Source organism: Alosa alosa, chromosome 2 (genome assembly GCF_017589495.1).
Source record: "Alosa alosa isolate M-15738 ecotype Scorff River chromosome 2, AALO_Geno_1.1, whole genome shotgun sequence".
Taxonomy (NCBI): Eukaryota; Metazoa; Chordata; class Actinopteri; order Clupeiformes; family Clupeidae; genus Alosa; species Alosa alosa.
The window spans coordinates 9,507,399-9,528,051 of NC_063190.1; the positions used below are offsets into that span (position 1 = coordinate 9,507,399).

Sequence of the window (20,653 nt, forward strand, 5' to 3'; positions counted from 1 at the left end):
GAGAAACGCTGGATTGAAAGTGAAATTACCTCTCGTTCACTCAGCCCATCTGTAACTAACTGCAGCAATGTGTCTTTTCTTGACGTGTCTTCGTGATTGAGCTGAACTCCACCTCCCTCGTTCAACACGCAAAAACAACAAATAAGCAGAAAATAAAACAAAACTTATAAGCGGTCTCACCTGTGGCAGGGTGTTCACGTTGCTCCAAGGTAATCCAATTCGCTAATATTTCTCTTCTTTGTAACAGAAACCACCGAATGATTGAATCAAACAAGACGTGCGCTAGAAAAGTTTGGTCTGACCAACCTGAATGACTAACGATGGAAGTCTCATTCTTCGCTTCATAACTCAAATTAACCAATCACTACGGGGGTTCACCCAATTAAAAATCAGCTGGGCCTATTGTTTGCTGCAACTCACCGAAATAGCAGCAAACTATTGCGTTCCACGCACAATGCAGGCACAACCAATTTATCCAAAAAACATCCAATTATTCTAAATCTCGCGGCAAAATAAAATGGGAGAGACCACACCTTAGCGTTCAATATACATACATATTTATTTACATACATACAAAAGTCAGTATAATTTATACAAGCAAAGTGCCTAGGGGAAATGAATAAACAAAAACAAAATGCGATGAAGACGGAGGGAGCTCCCAGCAAAGGGCTACACGACCGGAGAGGGCTCTCTCCAGGCTCTCCCCATTCAGAGCAAGCCACAAAATGAGTGAAAGCCCAAGAGAGCGTCCATGGGAAACCGTCCAGCCCATTAACTATTAGGCGCCACCCCTGCACTCAGCCCCCTGCAGGAGACAAACAGGCACATAGAATAAAGGGCAGAGCCCCAAGAACAGTCAACAGGGTCGTAACAACATACAGTAGCCAACCCTATAGTAGTAAATATCCAAAAAGGCCTATGTACTACTGAGCAGCAGAAGCCATTGTGGAATAGACACTGAGCATGTAGTGTGTGAATGTTGGTACATGTATGTTACAAAACACACAATGGGTAAGAGTATTTAGCCTAGTAGTATTTTAGCCTAAAATGAATGTACACAAAGGGCAAAGGACAAAATTGTATTCTCTGCAGAGAAGGTTCGGCTGAACACAAGTGTTTTGCAGTCAGAGAAACATTTGTCTGTCCGTCAGCTCTTTATTTGCTAAACCTTGTTTGTTTAATTAATAACCGCTGTCTGAAAAATATGGCAGTGTAGACAGTTACTAGGATTGTGAGCACAACTTCACGGGTACATTTGGTTAACAAGAAGACTAAGCAAAACAAGAGGGCATTAGGTTATTGGGGGGAAGAAAAGTTTCCATTTCCAAAAATACTTTGTAAGGCTGACTGATGTCACATCCCTGATTGGTTTGCCAAGACGTCAGTCATCTGCTGAGGAGGTGTGTGTGTGTGTGTGTGTGTGTGTGTGTGTGTGTGTGTGTGTGTGTATGGGGGGGGCGAGCGGTTGCGGTGGTCTATTCATATATGTTTTTGTTGTTTTGTGATTGTGTTTATGTCTAACTGTGTGTGTGTGTGTGTGTGTGTGTAGATGGTAGAGGAGCATGTGAGTGTGGAGCAGAGCCGGAGGGCCCAGGCCGAACCCATCAACCTGGACAGCTGCCTGCGGGCCTTCACCAGCGAGGAGGAGCTGGGCGAGGACGAGCTCTACTACTGCTCCAAGTGCAAGACCCACCGGCTGGCCACCAAGAAGCTGGACCTCTGGAGGCTGCCCCCCATCCTGGTCAGAGACAGTGCAGTGGATTAGAATCTTAACGTTCTTAAAGGGCTTAAAGTTCTCAGGCATTGTGGGCCAGGCCATTTAAGATGCCCATTTATTTTATGAAAATAAATACATATATTCTATAATGCCTTCTAAAGTTTCTGATCACTTCAGCCACTGAATTTGTCTTTACTGCAATCTCTGATTAAGCAGCACCTTACATTAGCTATAAACCATCAAACGCTTCCCATAGTATTTCCTTAAAAATGAAACGGAAACTGAGCCACACTTAGACACACAAAACATAGCTTGAATTTTGACGACTGCTAGCCAAACTTTGGGAGATGTTGTCGAGGATCTTGAGGCACCGCATGTGAAGTTTCAGAAGCACCGCATGTGAAGTTTCAAAAGCACATCTATATACTGTGTTTTAAATCTGCAGATTGTGAAATTAACTTTTTTTCTCTTCTTCCTGTCTTGCAGATTGTGCATTTGAAACGGTTCCAGTTTGTGAACGGGCGGTGGATAAAGTCCCAGAAGATCGTGAAGTTCCCCAGGGAGAACTTTGACCCCAGCGCCTTCCTCACGCCACGCGAGGCCGAGCAGGAGGGTTCCAGCGACGAGCTACGGGACCTGGGTGCGGGGTCAAAGTCTGGGAGTGGAGATGGAGCCAACTCCTCCATGGCCAGTGATATGAAAGGTCAGAACCTTGGTCTCACTCTCCAGTGCAGATAATGTATCTCAAATATATGCTGTCAGTAAGGAGGATTTACGAGATAATTTTAAATGATTTATAATGAGGTGATGTTTATTTTGTTCACTGATGTTCAAAATATATCATCGATATCAAGCACACCTGAGACCAAACCATTATCACCATTAAATCTAATTAGTGCATCCAAGCAGTTGTCCTGACTGACCTGTCCATGTCCCTCCCTCCAGAGTCTCCTGGTATGGCCCGCACCCCCAGTGGGCCCCTGAGTAGAGAGGGCAGCCCCGCCGGCAGCCCCAAGCGTGATGGCCGGCGGCACGGCCGCGTCTTCCCCCCGCAGCTGGACGTCCGGCTGCAGCTGTCCCTAAGCAAGGAGAGCCTGGACAGCGGCCGCGAGAGCCCCATGGACCTGGAGTCCAGCATGGCCAGCGCCGCCGCTGGCCACACAGGAGGAGGTGGTGGTGGAGCGGTCGGCGGAGGACTGCTGAGGGCGGAAGCGGACGCGGAGGCCATCGGGGGGCTGGACTCGGCCCTGGGGGAGGACACGGCCAGCAGGGACTGCGACAACACTATGTCCATGTCGGAGCTGGAGAGCAACGGCTGCACGGAGGACAGCATGGACCTGGAAGCCTCGCAGGACCAGCGGGACCGGGGTTGTCTGGACCCAATGTATGACCTGTATGCAATATCAGTAAGTACCGCTTTCATCTGACCTGTGTGTGGTGTCCGTAAGTACCGCTTTAAGCTGTCCTGTGTGCGATAGCAAGTACCACTATAACCTGTCCTATGGTCAGTCTCTGGTCAAACGGATTTACATTACGAGGCATTTTAGAAAAATCTATATGACAAACAGCAGGGATAAAAGAAAAAAACTTTCTACAGAAGAAAAACGAATGAGAAGTGATTCCTCTGGTTCATTTGTTTTTTCTCAGTGTCACTCAGGAATTCTAGGAGGAGGCCACTATGTGACGTATGCCAAAAACCCCAACAGGAAATGGTACTGCTACAATGACAGCAGCTGCAAGGTAAAACAAGCGTTGTCCTTTTTCAGATATAATATTATTGACATTAGTATAATTTCAGTCAATCATTTCGATCGATGCTATTGATTTCGTTTAACCCCTGAATTTGCACTAATTGTCTCTTGCGCATCTTTCCCCTCTGCCGTCTCTGACCCTCCTCCTCACTCCTCGCTCCATGTCTCTGTGTCCACCTCGACGGTGCTACAGGAGTTGAACTCGGACGAGATTGATGCGGACTCTGCGTACATCCTCTTCTACGAGCAGCAAGGCCTGGACAGCTCCCTCTTCATGCCAAAGACAGAGGGCAAAAAGATGGCCGACACCAGCAGCATGGATGAGGACTTTGAGATGGACTACAAGAAGTACTGCGTCCTTCAGTGAGGTTGGTCGTTCACGTGTTCGGGCTTTCTCGCCGGACACCTGTAGCTCTTTAAGGGGTCCCTGTCGGATGGAAGAGGGTGTATGGATGTCTACGCAGCTGCCCAGGTCTCTCAGATTGAGAGGGAAATCCAATACGGAAATCATCACAGATGATGTCTCTCTGTGTCTCTCTGTTCCATGTCTATGTCGGCATTGTCCGTTTTCCTTTTGTTTATTTTCTTTATTGTGATCGCGGATGCTTTTTTTAGTTTTTTTTTTTACCTATATGTATTATTGATGTAGTTTTGTTTGCGTTGCCAGTTACGGAACTGTCCGTTGATTTCAAGCCCAAACGAATCAAGTGAAAGTATCTGTGCTCAATGCCAATGTCTTAACACTAAGAAAAGGTTTTTTTTTTTATGACAAGATTTATGCTGGATATGTTGATGTTATGGAGACAGAGACAGTCGTCTGAACCATGTCCCTTTATAAGGACAAAGAGGAACATGTCAGCATTTTATGTCCTCTGTGTATGAAATGGTACTTTTTATCGTTGGACGTTTTATGGTATTGAATGTCGCCGTTCCCGAGAAATCGGAAACTGTACCATCAGGGAAGAAGTGCACATGTCAGTTGGTGCCACGTTCGGATCCATTGTTACAAATTTATTTCCTTTTGTAATATCAAATATGCTCCTAGACTATGATCGAGCCTGAAGAAACTAGACACTCATAGCCCTTGGAGATAAGAAATAACGCACCTTTGGGTGGGGTGGGGGTGGGGTGGGGTGGTTGGGTTGTGGGTTGGTAATTTCCCCGTCATGTCACGCTAGTCCACTTAGCCTGTGCCAAGATTTTGGAGCCCAAAAAACATCAGTGTGATATGTAACTTTGTCGTTCCAGAGTGGGAGACATGAAGAATTGGAGTGATTTTACAGAACAGTGTGAATAAAGCCAAGCCAGATTTGGCAGAGATGACGCATTCTCATAATCTTAGTGCTATCTATAGGTGTTTATGTCCCATGGAGAATAACTGTTGACCTTGATATGGTACAGAAGATAGTCTCAACTGTTACAAAAAACGTGACTAGTCCCTTACTCAGTACATTGTACTGTTACCAATCTTCCCACGTGTTTGTGAAATGTTTGCCATGCTTATAATGTGTGGGGGAATTATCTTCAACCATTGAATCTAGTCAGAAAGTCATTTGTTGTCTTTATAGGTAAACTGTTACATTAATGACTTACTGGCTGTTATCCTAGATTCAGCTTTTCAGTTGTCATCAGGGTTATTTTCTTTGTCATTAAACCGCACTTTTCATTATCAGCAGAATATTCATGCATGATAATCGACTACTGAAACATTTGTCTTTGTTATTTTTGTATATTAATTTACATTTTGAGTTAATAATTTAATGTATGTTTTGTAAAGTTTTGTTTAAAAAAAAAAAGAAGAAAACCTGATGCTTACTTTGCACTGACCCCAGAGGTGTTGAACAAGGTGTACATAGAGACTTGGCAAATTAATGTATGTGAACATGAACTGTTGCGAAATGAGCTGTACTGTATATGAGTGACGCTGTACCTGCAACTATTAAAGCTTGTATAAAGGCTGAAGCAGCATACACTTTTGTCTCCGTCTTGCTTAACTTGTAAAGTCACTATCCCTTTCCTTGTCTCTGTCATCTTGATATGTCTTTAAAATGAGCTGACCAAGACCAGAAAAATAGAGTTAAAGTGAAGAGCTCTATTGATGTGAGCTCTACTGATGTATCCATACAGTAGATTACAATATTATTTTTCACGTTTTTTTATTAACTCTTGTATCGAGCACTTGAGTGTATTTGCATGGCTTTCAAATGCAGATTGTAGGTGTAACTGCAGTAATTTCCTGTGTTTTAGCCGCATTGTATAAACCGCAGGACAGTGTTTTGTGCAAGATAAAAAAATCAAAACCATATTAATACCATATTATCACCCAGAGAGAAGAAATACTCTTTTCTGATTGGCTGGCAGGGTGGCTTTTAATTCTAAATAACGGGACACCTATAACTTCCCCCGTGTATTAACCTCATAGCTGAAGAAATGTTGCAAAATCAATGTATAAACCGCGGCTAATAGTTCCGAAATTACGGTACAGATTCATGTCTTTATATTATGGCTGTGTTATTGAATGAGCCTTTAATTTGTTCTTTGACAAGCTGATTACCTTATGCAAGTGCAATGCAGTGAAATACATAACAGTATGACGGAAATGTGGGGATGCCCAGCTTTATGTGAACACCTGCAAGCCCAGCTATCCAGTGTGGCTTCACTAGTGACTCTTTGGGTCCGTGTAGTACAGTACATCGAGTTTTGCCAGAACATAAAATGCTTATGGTTTATTTCTTTCTTTTATAACTAGGCCCCAAATGGCACATTGCCTAAGGAGCAGAGTCCCTCTTCCTGTCAGTACTTCTGACATTTACCTGAGTGTGTTTCATTGACATCACATGTAGGTCTTTTGTTTCTTACCGTTTCCCCTCTTGTATAGGAAACCACAAACCCACTGGGCTATAGTGTGCATGAGCACTGTTTTAAACGATGCGTCATTAACCAAAAGAGGACGGCGAGCGGAAATGGCTCACTACCCTGGCCAGCATCACTTCGTCTATTTTCTCACACAATAGAAATCCAAGAGATAGTCTTTGTGAGGCACAAGAACTATTACACTCATCACACATGGACAATGTTGTGTGCTAGACACTTTGTTTTGAGAGATACCACATCTATTTAAGCCTATAAGGTACTTGGCACTTTTGTGATAATGAAGATTACCAACGTATAGGTTTTGGGACAGAGAACCCAACAGTGAACGCCTTGGTGTTAACCAGAAGGGAGGTGCTGTGAATGGTTATCTTTGCCATGCTTCCTTTGAAAAAGACTGAGGTCAATGACATATTGCAGAAAAAGGAAATGCTACTCTCTCAGAAGTACAACTATATGTAGGTGGACAGAAGGAAAGAAGACTTAAGACAGAAGTGCGGGCTTGGCTTGATTTAATCACTTTATGGATATAAAGCATTTTTGGGTAAGTATTCTATTTATTTTTTTTACTAAGGATCACTGGTCTATATGCTCAATATACCTGATCTTAATGACTATGAAATTAGATTAAATACCAACTTTGCATATTACTAAATTAAATGAACAGCTTTGAAGTTATCTTTTCTGGTCCATATTTTTTACTTTTTAACAACACCTTTTGTTAGTTTGTGAAAAGCAGAGAACTCTGTTTAATCCTTCATGATATTCATGACGCACTGAAGAAAATCTTTCAGTTGTCAACTGAGTTTACAAATAGAATAGTGAAAGAGTGCTCTTGAGCCTATATGAAATTCAAAGTTGCATAAACTTGACTGTAGCCACACAGAAATCACTGTACATTTGCAAGCACATCCACCTAATTGTGTCCGTAAATGTTTTCTGTGAACATTCACTCGACAATGGGTTTGTAATGTTTACATTTGATGTGTTTGTTGTGGTCATTTTTGACACATTTACACTCTTAAGAAAAAAGTAGAAAAATAATAAAGTAGCAAACATTTCATTTTCACTCTAGATTGTTCTACACACTTTAGAACAACTTTGCTGAATATTGTTTATGAAAGTAAGAAAGTGGGCAAACATGGTATCAAATGCATGCTTCTGCAGTCTGCATTTTTTACATGCTGTTCTCCCACATCTACAAGACACAGAGAGGCAGGGAAAGCCGTGCCTTAGCTTTTTTTTTATCCTGGATGATACTGTATCTGCTACTGCCGGGATGTGTTGATCTGAACTGTACCAAAGAGCACCTGTCATGGGTGAGCCTTGGAGCCTAGTGCTTCTTCCCCCCGCTGCAGGCAGAGAAAGCTCTGTCAGTTTTGAAGCTGCCTGACACTTTTTTAATCATTCTCTCCAGGTTTTGTTTCTGGATCCAGACATCTCCATAACAACATGCCATACAACATCACCCACCAAGGAATGGGTAAGAGAGAGCGCAAAGATAGATAGATGAGGACTCTGGCAGTATGTTCTCACAAGTTTAGTGTGGTTTGATTCCTTTTGTCTAAATTATGATTACTAATCACTACAGTTCTTGTGTGTTTTGATAGGTAGGTCTACATTCACTCCTGATCAGCTGCATATAGTGCTGATATCTGTGTCTGCATTCTTAATTATGGCAGCCCTACTGATGACTTGTTTTTGGACTAAAAAGTAAGTCTACAACTGATCTCCACATGCTCTATTGTCAATGATTCAAACACATCCATACCAAAACATAATGCCACCCTCTTTTAACTCCCTTGAAAATCTTTACCCAGGTATCGCTCACTGGCGAGAACTGTTCGAGATCTAAAGCTTAGACAGCCATTGGGTCCTCCCCCTGAGTCTCCTGCTGATAACTCCTATGCAAACAACATCACTGTGACTTTTGTAAAAGATCACGGCCCCATACTTGACACGGCTGCAATTTCAAGACAGTACACCAAGTCAGGCTCAAGATCATTGTGGAAGCCTCCACAAATGGTAAACACACTAGCTAGCCTATTTAAATGGGAAAATTCCACTAGCATTTTGATAGATAGATAGAGATAGATAGATACTTTATTGATCCCCAAGGGGAAATTCAAGAAATTTGTGGCAACTGGCTAGGCTACCATCGTAGCTCAAGCCAATTCCAAACAATAGAGCTATTCAACAAAGCAACTACATGAACTGAGTTATTTACAGTTACCATTTAATGTGTTTCAGACAGTACATTTGAAAAGGGGTGACCTGAGTCTTCTGCAGCTTATCAAGGCTGGACGGGAGGGGGTGTTCTACAAAGCTAAAATGACCCGTGGTACCTGCAAGGGCCACTCTATGTTCACCTGCAAGGTCACCAAAGAAAGTAAGAGTCCCATCCTGTTGTTGTAGCATCTCCTCAGTGTTGAGAAAGTGACACACAGAATGTGACAGAATTTTGTCACAAAAGTCAGTAATCTCTACCTCTCTCCACATGTAGGTGTGACATTCAAACAGGTGCAGAGGGAGATAACCATCATGAAGAAACTGGGAAACCATAATAATTTGCTTCAGCTGCTGGACTGGGATATCACACAGAGTGAGCAAGACTGCTTTACTTTATATTCCATTCTTTTCCTCTCCAATATAATCCTTTATGGGATACAACATAAAGGATTGGGGTGATTGCTGCTGGCTGGAAATTGCAAAGTCATGAATCATGACATTCTCAGACTGCCATACTGGGGCCACATAGGCTGCAGGGCTGCCAACTCTCACGCAGTGGCCGTGAGACTCACTCATTTGATTGGCTTCATACGCTCTCGTGCCACACCCCTGATTTCACACGCTGTGTCGACCCGGTCGGTCAAATGATGTCAGGTGACCAGATGTCCTCTTTTCCCCCTGCATGTCCTCAATTTGAGACCTAAAAAATGTGACCGGACGAAATTTCAAAATCGTTAAATTATTGTTACATTTTGTTCTACCTTAGCAGCAGTGTCAGTCAGAGCTGCCAACTTGTCAAAAAACCTTGGAGTGAGACTTGGTGGGGCCAACCAAAATTTTGCCGTGTACACTGTTTTGTTTATTATGTTTTGTATTTTTTATTATGTTATGTAATGTTTATTTCTATGTCTATTTAGTTTGGTAAGGATTACAATTTATGTAAATCAGTGGTTCTCATTCCTTAGAATGTCAGTGGTCCTAGTAGATCCCTTTAATGTTAATTTAACTCTGGGACCCTGGTCCCAACACTGAGAACCACTTATGGTATGAAATGGTGTATATATATATATTTTTTTCTGTACAGTAATGATGCTGAATGAGCCAAACAAAGCAGCTGTGTATGCAACAACATTTTGGTTGGTCCCACCAAATCTCACAAGGTTTTTTGAAAAGTTGGCAGCTCTGAGGCTGAGGGTGGGTTGCACCAACGTGGTTCAAATGAATCCTAGTTAGGTCTAAACAAGGTTTAGTAAATCTAGGTTTAAATAGAGGTTTAAACTAACCAGAGACTTGTTGCACATCTACATTTTAACCCTGGATTATAGTTAGGGAAATTTAGACTTTTTTTCCGCCAATCTGCAAAAAAATGTCTTACCAATAGCTTTTTTTACTATGTGTTCCTATAGGTGTTATATGTGCATAGATGTGTGGGTGTGTGGTTGTGAATGTGTTTGTGAGAGAGTCAATGTGCATAAATGTGTGTGTGTGTGAGAGAGAGAGATAAATAGAGAGAGAAAAGAGTGTCCAACGTTGAGGGTGGACAGTGAGCAACATGTAAAACACATGAGGACAACATAACTAGTGTCAAGCCTTAGAAACTACCTCCGACTACAGGAGGTGCAGCATAGCACTCTCTGCGGGCATATCTCCAGACCAGAGATTGGCTACTGCTACAAAATCCATCACTAGATGTCCTTGAGTGTGGATAGAAACAAGGAGAACATGATTATGCACCAGTCACACCAGATCCCATTTCACCAGACTACCTTCTGAAGTTTGTCAGCTGCAACTGTGCAGGCGTCTGTGACACTCTCAGGTGCTGCTGTAAAAAGCAAGGAGTCAAGTGTATTTCTGCTTGTTGGAACTGTCATGGTAACTCTTGCCAGAACATCAACCAGCCAGAAGATAACAGGAGTGAGGAAGTGCAGGGGAGTTGAGGGATGAGGTTTGTTCAATTTTAAACTGATTAAGAAAGTTTTGTTTTGTAATTGTTCAATAAAACCACTTGTTATGGATTTTTTATGGACTTGGAGTAATTTTTACTCAAAACTAATGGCTGGGATAGATTCAGCACCCCTAAAAACCCCTAGTTAGACATCTCAAAAGCTAATATTGGTCAAAAAAATGTTTTCATTATTTTCGCCCAGTCTCTCTGGGCACCCCAAACTTGATGGGCTCTCCAGGTGTTTCCAAGAGGATTTGGCCGTGGATAAATTGGGAGGTGTTACTAGACACCTATAGGAACACATAGTAAAAAAAGGTATTGGTAAGAATTTATTTTCCAGATTGGCGAAAAAAAAGCCTAACTTTCCCTAACTATTAGTTAAACCAGTTAAAAGATTAATTTATATTCATTGTCCGCCATGATGGATTCTGACAAGATGTAAACCAATCCCGATGTTAAATGGCTCCAAACGGACCAAAATGATAGCATATCTGTAAACCAATCGCTGTAGACTCATTTATTCCTTCATTCATTCATTCATTCATTCATTCACTCACTCACTCACTCACTCACTCATTCATCTCCTCAGTGAATCATTTATAATCATTCATTCACTGTGTCCCAGCTCCCTACTTCCTGGTCATGGACTTTGTCAGCAATGGCACACTGCAGAACTTCCTGCAGATCAATCAAGATAGATTGTCAGCTAACAATGATCTTCAGCACCTCTTTACCGTAGCCGCCTACCACATAGGACTCGCCATGGATCACCTACGCAACAAAATGGTACTGAGGCACACTGTCCATCACAACAAAGCTATTAATTAGTGTGTGAGTTTTTTCTGATTTCCTGTGAGAAAAATAGACGCTGAGTGGACATGGGTTTGAGGTGGCTCTGGCTTGACTGTGATCTTTTCAGTGGTGGTTTTTGGTTTGGTTATGAGGTTTTTGATTTCTCAGGTGGTGCACTGTGACCTAGCCTTAAGGAACATCATGGTCAACAACTTTCCTCGAGAGGTGAAGGTTGGAGAGTTTGGTTTGGCCAGAGACTTAACGCGTATGAGGAGCCGCCGCAGCGGCAGAAGTAAAACGGGTGACCATGTGAGTGTTTCAGTGATACTCTTTATCTTCATTCATCTTCACCTTGATTATTATTATCAACATCTTCTCTTTCTTTTTCAGCATCTTCTTCCTCTTTTCTACTTCTTCTTCTACCTCTTCCTCTTTTTTTCTTCCTCTTCCTCTTCTTCTTTCAGTAATGATTTCTACCTTACACAGCAGGAAAGAATCCCTTTGCGCTGGTATCCCCCAGAGTACTTCAAGGACAAATATTACGGATTCAAAAGTGATGTCTGGTCTTTTGGAATTGTACTGTGGGAGATGCAAACATTTGGTGAGTTTTGCCTTTCTCTGATAATTGCCGCAAAACAAAATGAGCTTAAACTCTGCTTGCTCCATGAAGCTATGTATTTCCTGTCACAGCAAACAGTTCAGTTCTAGAAAATATTCAGAAATGCAGAATGAACAACGTATGCCAATTACATCTTTTAGGTACATTGCCATACCCCAATCTAGACTCCTCAGGAGATGTGGTGCGTCATATCAGTGCTGGACACAAGAATGTGGAACCAGCGGGGTGCAGGGTGGAAATGTAAGTGATGGAGGCGCCGTCTTGGTTTACCATACCTCTGAAAATAGCACAGGCTTGGTTCCTCGTGCCACGCAATAGGGTACAGTTAGGCCATGCAGTGATTGTTAATCCACTGCCACATGAATAGGCCTTTGTGGATCTTCCTGTGGTTCTATAGACTCTATGAGAAAAGGCTATTGTTGATGTTGTCATTGTAGTGGCTCTGGTTTATCACCATTAGATTTCATTATTTGCCTTTTTTTTAAAAAATGTCTTCATCTAATCAACCAGTTGCCTCTATTTACGACCACCCCTCTGACTAGTTTGCAGATGATGAAGGACTGTTGGGTGGAACCCTACACATACAGACCCTCGTTCAAAGATATTGTAGGAGTCCTCGAGAACATTCTCGAGAATGATGGAGTAAGTTATCCATATCCACATCATACATCAGACATACATTCATATGGCACAGTAGCCCTGAACACTGCACAGTAAGATTTTGTTTTGCTTATGATAGGCTATATTTGTCAATTCATAATAGATTTCCAACAGTTTTGAGCTCTTTACAAAACATTAAGCTGACTGATTAAGCTGGCAAATGTAAGAGTTCCAATGTGTTTGTTTAAATGTTGATGTACATTTTAATGTTAACCTACTGTAGTTCAGTTCAGTAAATTAATTTCTCTATTTTTCTTTTACTTTTAGGACTATGTGGATGTCGACAACAAATTAATTATTTAAAATATGTGTAGCCATACATGGAGAATGGCTAGGAGCATTATGCAAGGCCTACTTGTAGATTGTAGATGTTGTAAACAGGTTCAATTCGGTATTTCATATTTAATGTTTTTTGTATGTTATACAATAAGAAATAGGCTGAAAAACAAACTATTTTTTAAAAATGAAATTCCTTACAATTTGTGGAGACTTAGGTTATATAGCAACTGCAGTGGTTGCCAGCAAACTGCTGTTTACTGAGATGTGCTAGCAACAGACGCCCATACGTTTAGCCTGCTCAGGCGCCTGCAGGTGTACGTCCGTACGCACTGTGCGTACCATCACTCAACAACGAGAGAAAATTTACATTGTGTGTGTGTGTATATTCACACCATATTGGCCTACCATACCTTTCCAACTATGCACAGTATCCCATTCGTTGCATGCCATCAGGCTATTTACAATTTTCTATTAAGTAAAGTTAGTGAACACTTATCAAAATTAACGCGCACACATGTTTGAGCAGGAGAGAATACGCACGCAGGCACGCATAGGCTACTTGTTTCCTTTTACTCGGCTTTCTATATGGTTATCAGCACACAATGTTGAGCTAATTCACTAACTCAATACTCATCATGGATATCACAAGTCAAGTTTAAACAACGAAAACAGAAAGGATGGAGGCAGCAAAGCTAGAGGAGCTATTCAAGATGGGCAAGAACAAGGTTGGCTAAGTAATTGGTGTGCTTGTCAGAACGACTGCATTACAGCTGTTTAAAGCCAGACGTTACAGTACGCTATAACACAACTAAAGGTAGCTTTAGCCTGTATAGGGATGTATAAAGTTGCCCAAATGAATAGGTAATTGTAGACGTTGTTGTTGCATTATTGCATGTGGATGTTGTTATGCTATGTATGCACGAACCTAAAGGAAAAATATACTTTTTTTTTCCGGGGGGGTGATGGGTGTGCGTACCATAGCATTAATTCCTGCAGGCGCCACTGAGCCTGCTTACTGCCTCAAACCCCCCACCATGTCTCTGGAGTATATTTAAGTAGGCCTAAACATATTTGAGTAAGCATGTAGTGTCGGTTACTGATTCCGCTTTTCAGGTTCACTTTTTGAACATTTTGTGGGTAGCAGCGTCCATATTTGTATGCCAGACAATTTCTGAAGACATCAGTGAACTATATAAGGGTTTCCAGTAGGAGTGGGTGTAAAGGATGTTAAGTTCAATACAGATGCGTAGCCTACTGAATGTAGCCTACCAAATGCAGTCTTTGACAGCTAGGCTTTTTTGCTTTCTGACCATGTTTCAAATTCAAGTTCCCACACATACATAGGTATTAAGTAGCGGGCGGTCCATTTGTCAGTTTAGTCAAATTAACATCAAAAAACATTTGGCACCTTTTCAAAATAGCCTACATTGTGCATCAAAAATATTGTTGGTCAATTTTAGGTTAGCAGTAACCTACCTACAGGCTTAGCCTACTGTACCAAAAATTAACCTAACCGTGACTTCAAAACCGAGGTACACACCGAACCGTGATTTTTGTGTAGGCCTACTGTTACACCCTTAGTTTCCAGTTAATCTTAATCTTGTTATTTTTATTTCCATAATCTGCCTTTACCCTTAGCCTACTGTATATGACAAAGAATGTAGTCAGCACACTACAAATCTGTAGGCCTGGCCTACATCTTTATCTGTGAAAGGATTGTGTAAAAATGTATAACACTGTTGTTGGTGCCTTGGTGTAGTCATGTCTAAATAAGTGTCTTGTTGTTTTCCTCTGTCTTCATGCCTATTAATATACTTGCTGTGCTAATGTTTTACACAGCTTATTCTGTGCTCCTCTGAGAGACTTCCTGCCCACCTCCTGTTTCTCTCACCCCATTAAGCTCTTTTTTTACCTTTCCCCCCACACATCATTTTGTTTTCAAGCCACTTGTCATCAGAAAGGTTAACAGAAAGTGAATGTGAGCTCTGATGATGTTAAATCTAATTTGTAAAACATCTGTAGACCTACACCAGACATGTCAAAGTCAAGGCCCGCGGGCCGGATCCGGTGTTACATGGCAACTGGCTCCCATGTTAACTGGCTGCATTGATGACGTTTCATGATTGATGACGAGTCTTTGCCAGATGTGGCCGCTTGCAGATTTGTCACTTTCTGATATAGGCCTACTAAAGATGCACACAAATATGCATGACATGTTTAAAAGTCAAAATTGTATGTAGTACTACATGCACTGGACCATGAATATGCAACCCAAAAAACAAACACCTAAATTAACTCCACATGGGTATCGAACCACAAATAATTAATTGGCCTGCTGCTTGGTAATCAGACTTCTATCCACTTGCACCACGAACCAGCTGACGACACTAATAGAAATTGACTTCAGTTGTATGATTAAAAGAAGTCAGCTAACGTTATTATAATTGTAACAAGTTAACATAGCTGTTCATGTTATCTGGCTACCATGTTATCATGCTACCGTTGCCCAAGCCATTTAGTAGGCCTTCAAAGTATCATGGTTACGTTTTACAAACGTTTCACTGAGGCTGTGGCCGCCCCTACCTGAAGTGTCTGTAGAGCCACATGAACGTCAGCAAAAAAATAAAAATGTGTTGCCTAATTGTGTATCCTTTTGTCCAGCCTATTCTTTTAAGAATTCAGTTCATGAAACACAGGCATTGAAACGCAAACTGCAATGGGCAGAAGTCTATAACGTGTCCATATTTTACACAAAATTTGCGCACATGCAGGGAGAGTCAAAACTCTTAGGCTTAACGTTAATGTTGCTGACATGTAAACATGGTTTTGATGTTGTTTTGATACTTTATTTCCTACTTCATGAATTGGGTGCTTCTCCTGTGGCGCAACAGGTTAATGCCTATACGTTGCTTTTTCACGCAGTCGACATGAGTTCAATCCTCCCCATCGCACGTTTTTTTATTATTATTATTTATTTATTTTTAGACCAGCAACGCTTCCTCAATTTAGGCTACAGATACTAGGTAGCTGGCCACAGAGAGACTGACTAGTCAGTGAAATGTTTCAAAACTTAACTATGCTACTTTGAAGACCTACTGGCTTGGGCAACTGCTGTAGCAAGACAACACCATCAGCCGTGTTAACTTGCTACAATCATCAGCTGACTTCTTCTAATTATATAGACTAAGTCAAGTAAATTTCACTATGACTTATCAGCTGGTTCGTGGCGCAAATACGTAGATGAATGTTTATCATTTAAGAGGTTTCATTTAGGAAGCAGGTTCGATACCCACATGGAGTTATTATTAGGCTATTTAGGTATTTATTTTTTTGGTGGCATATTTATGGCCCAGACAATTTTGACATTTAAATATGTCATGCATATTTGTATTTGTTCGTCTCCAGTTTCCTAGCCTGACCCACATTAAAATGTAGGGTCTGGAAACTCACCGTTCGCAGTGCTCAGTCCGAGGGGCGGGATAATCAGTTGTCTTTCAAATTCCCTCTGCATGCAATAGGACAGCGGCAGCGCTATGAGTCCCATGCGTTTCCCACCAGCAGAGCTAGTTGGCTAGTTCAAACGTTTGCCAACTTAATAAAAGCTTAACTCGTGTCACACTGTTTGCTAGCAGCAACATCCATCTTATTTGTTTTCAAGTAGCAGGGAATTCAAGCCCAACGACTCTATACATGATTTCATTGGCCTGATTAAGTTTCGATTTCTGGAGCTCACAAGCCAACGGAGAGTTGCTAGACTAGCCCTGGCAGCAAATGTAATGCTTTCGCTAGGGGCGCGTCTAGATTTCTAGGCTACCAGTTTCCATCAGAAAGTGACAAATCTGCAAGCGGCCACATCTGTCAAAGAAATGTCATCACTCGTGAAACGTCACCAACGCAGCCAGTTAACATGGGTGCCAGTTGCCATGTAACACCGGCCTGCAGGCCACAGCCGACGGCTGCTGTTTTGCACGCACCAATACTCTATTTCCCACCATGCAACGGTAGCCCACGAACTCACTGCGGCGCCGCAAGTGGGCCTCGGCTTCATTATTATGACCGCCGCGCAGCGAAGCTTAGGTTTAGTCAGACTTTTTTTTCTTTTTCGCATGCCCAAATTTCCGTCAATGATTCCCGGGACACTGAAAGACCGGGGTACACGAAACTTGGTGGGCATGTAACCCCACATGGATAGCATGGAACCATCGTTTTTCGTTTTGATCTGTAGCCCCCGCTGGACTGGACCCCGAAAGGAGGGTAGGGGCAGACACAGTTTTCTGTGAATATCTCGAAAACCGTAGGGTTTAGGAGGACCGTTTTTTTTTTTGTATGTTGATCTCAAGGGGCCATGTCAACCCATTCCATAACCACTCATTTCATGTATAGCGCCACCTAGTTAAACACAAAAAAGTAAAAATGAGGTGTTGTAATTGAAGGTATCTGTGACCTAACATAGTCAAAACTGCACGAAATTGGAAGCGTAGGATCATTATAACACCCTCTGAATGCACACCAAGTTTCGTGGGATTCCGTTCATGGGGGGCCACACAATAAATTGTTACTATACACCAACTGGCCTGTAGGTGGCGGGAGACAGTTTTCTGTGAATATCTCGAGAACCGTGGGGCCTAGGAGGTCCACCTTTTTATGTATGTTGGTCTTAAGGGGCATGTCAACCCATCCCATTACCACTTATTTCATGTATAGCGCCACCTAGTTAAAAATTAAAAAGCAAAAAATTAGGTGTTTTCATCACAATATCTCTGGCTGACAAGGTCAAAACTGCACGAAATTAAAAGTGTAAGATCATTATGATACCCTCCGAATGCATGCCAAGTTTTGTGTACTTTCGTTCATGGGGGGGCCTTACAATAAAATAATTTATGTGTACATTTAGTGACATACACCAACAAGGATTCCCGGGACACTGAAAGACCGGGGTACACAAAACTTGGTGGGCATGTACCCCCACATGGATAGCATGGAACCGTCATTCTTCGTTTTGATCTGTAGCCCCCGCTGGACTGGACCCCGAAGGAGGGGGGGCAGACACAGTTCTCTGTGAATATCTTGAGAACTGTAGGGCCTAGGATGACCAATTTTTCCGTTATGTTTGCCTCCAGGGGTCATGTTAACCCATTCCATGTGCACACATGTGCATAAACAGATACACACGCACACACATACATTTACAGTAATCATACGTATGACACATACTCACACAGTAGACATATGTACGCATGCACGCACATACACCCACACACACCCACACACATAAACATAAATTTGTACACACACACATGCACACAATTCAAGAATTTTTCCCGTCATCTACTCCCTGAATTTTTGGTAATTGATACCCAGGACACCGAACCACCGGGGTACATGCAATTTGGTGGGTATGTAGCCCCACTAGACTTTTACGGAAAAATTTCATTTCGTCCCCGGGACCACCCCCCCGTGCTGGGCCCCCCGAACCGCAAAAAAAAACAAAACAGTTTTTCCTAAATAACTACCTGAACCGTGGCACTGAGGATGAAGAATCTTTTATGGTATGTTGGTCTCAAGGGCCCACATCAACCTGGCTCATAATCACTCATTTGTGATTTGCACCCCCACCCCCCGGTAAAAAATGAAAATGCAATATTATTCTGCTTTAATCGCCCCTATCTTCAGTTAAGATGTTCAGAACTGCACCAAATTTTATGTGTATGATTGACCTGGCATTCTCTGGGGTATGCCAAGTTTAAGTAAATTTCATCCATGGGGGTCTAAAAAATTAGGTTATGTGTACATTTAGTGACTGTACACTCATTGGCCTGTAAATGGCGGTGCACACATATACACATGCACACACACAGGCACCCACATACTATCGGTATTAGAACGGCCGATACATAATTACAAATTCAGTAGGATTAAAAGAAAGCCAAAATAAATATTCATCATCATCATCATGGCTGCATTTTCAGTATTGGCGATAAGTAGTCGTTTGTCCACTAGATGGCGCATCGTTGCAGTGAGACGTAATTTTGTTGGAAGTTAAAAGTGGGTTGGAAAAACAATGGACGCTTACTACAAGGACTGTAATTTACAGCAGCTAACATCTAATAAGGATAGGGGCGATGTTCACATGAAGTGTAATTCCCATTTCTTCTTGAAGCGAAATAAATCTGAGGATGTTTATCGCACATGCTTGGTTTTTACTGCAGGTGCGTTAATCTTGTAATATCAATAAGGACCTAGGTAATGTTACCATTAAGCGTTGGTTGAGTGATGGAGGCATTTGATTGATTGCATTTGTAGAAAACTATAAATGCGGTTATACCAAGCAAATTGATAGCAGCACTGTTTGTATCTTTCGACTGTCATTTATTGCACGTGCTACAAAATCATTCTGTGCAATGGAAGATTTACCAACATTACACCGGTCTGATACAGTTTTGCCTATAGGCCTACATGCGTGAGACTGAGACGCCTGTTTATTTTGTTTTAAGTGCGTGCAGGGTGTGAGAGGGGAATCGATGTGCTTTGATTACAGCTTGGTAGTTGTAGTCTGTGAAATTAAAAAGCACGTGTGTGTGCTATCCAAACAATGACACCTTCATTTCATTATGACTGCTTTAGCAACACACCGTAAGCTACTGTGTAGTGGGTCCCATTTAGAAGTGGCTACTTCATTCGCGCTTTCCTTGACTCATGGAGCTGCGTCAATGTTATTACAACTTTTTAGCCACCATATGACAGTTTAAGTCCGGCTTGATACTGTAAGGCGTAAGCCATTGGTTTCAAAGGAGATTTTATTTGTGTCGCCAGCATAGCCTATTGACAATTTATGTTGTAAATAGGCCTACCTTATAATCCTACCTGTAGCTTAGGGAAGCTAACAGCTTTCTATTAGGATCTAGTTTGTTAGTTACCGTTTTGTCATAACTCCCTGATGCATTTTTGTATTTAGAATAGCCAGAGCGTGTATATCTTAATCGGAAAATTAAACAATATCGGGTGCCTATGGACTAGGCTGGGTGAACCCAGCCTGATCTGCCCGCTATTTATTTTTTGATTTCTTAAAAGATTGAGCTTGGTCTGATGAAAGCCAGACTAGCCATGGACCTCAGTTACACAATGCAAGGGAACATGAATCAGCCTATATTTGCACGAACAATAACGGACAAAAGCTCTTCAACTTTGGCCCGTTAAAATGTGTATGAACAGCCTAGCGACGCATTTCATCAAGGCCCATTTGGACATGTCAGTTATTTGCACCACTGGTTAGATGTAAAACAGCATTTCGTTTCAGACTAGGCTACTGTTACTTAATTTGTGCATTAACAATAACGTTTCAGACTACTGTTACTTAATTTGTGCATTGACAATAAAGTATTACATGAACTAAAGATGACTAAAATCTTAAGAAGAAACATTCACAAAAAATCCATCCATCCAAAAATGACTTTTGTTTTTGATAGCTGTTGAAAACGGCATGGAACTGAGAGATGTTTTTGTTTATAAATACATAAAAATAAATAAATAAATAACATTATGCTGATACCTTTTGCTTTTCCCAAATACAATGTAGCCTACAGGTGTAAGTGACCTTTCATCAATCCAGTTGCAATGGATGAACTGTGATGAACTGCCCTACTTGTGATTGTTTAGAGATTTTAAAGGTTTTATAACAATGCTACATCTTCTTTGGCTATTCTACAATCTATTCACCTTTTCAGCACCAGTAGGCTACTTTCTGTGCAGCCGCACACACACACTCAGGCATGCCAAACAAGCATACACAA

At 41.7% G+C, this 20,653-nt stretch overlaps 2 protein-coding genes across 5 annotated transcripts in view; both read left to right on the forward strand.

The window, feature by feature from the left end:
• The window catches only part of LOC125286327 (ubiquitin carboxyl-terminal hydrolase 32-like), a 30,276-nt gene extending 24,836 nt beyond the window's left edge, over positions 1-5,440 (forward strand). For both annotated transcript variants that reach the window (XM_048231334.1, XM_048231342.1), the window contains exons 30-34: positions 1,550-1,741; positions 2,204-2,420; positions 2,663-3,123; positions 3,365-3,457; positions 3,662-5,440. In XM_048231334.1, coding sequence (XP_048087291.1) covers positions 1,550-1,741; positions 2,204-2,420; positions 2,663-3,123; positions 3,365-3,457; positions 3,662-3,835 — 1,137 coding nt within the window. In that variant the 3' untranslated portion in view covers positions 3,836-5,440. The remainder of the gene's footprint in view (positions 1-1,549; positions 1,742-2,203; positions 2,421-2,662; positions 3,124-3,364; positions 3,458-3,661) is intronic.
• Positions 5,441-6,549: 1,109 nt separating this feature from the next.
• Positions 6,550-13,212, forward strand: LOC125290939 (fibroblast growth factor receptor homolog 1-like). 3 transcript variants are annotated; one of them, XM_048237393.1, is made up of 12 exons: positions 6,550-6,883; positions 7,757-7,822; positions 7,950-8,052; positions 8,160-8,364; positions 8,590-8,728; positions 8,843-8,941; positions 11,139-11,299; positions 11,474-11,614; positions 11,792-11,906; positions 12,065-12,164; positions 12,467-12,566; positions 12,852-13,212. In XM_048237393.1, the coding sequence occupies exons 2-12, from the start codon at positions 7,792-7,794 to the stop codon at positions 12,885-12,887; spliced, it is 1,230 nt and encodes a 409-aa protein (XP_048093350.1). In that variant the 5' UTR covers positions 6,550-6,883; positions 7,757-7,791; the 3' UTR covers positions 12,888-13,212. The 3 variants fall into 3 exon arrangements, with proteins under 3 accessions (XP_048093350.1, XP_048093351.1, XP_048093352.1); XM_048237394.1 differs by having other exon boundaries at positions 11,795-11,906; XM_048237395.1 differs by having other exon boundaries at positions 7,954-8,052.
• The last annotated feature ends 7,441 nt before the right edge of the window (positions 13,213-20,653 follow it).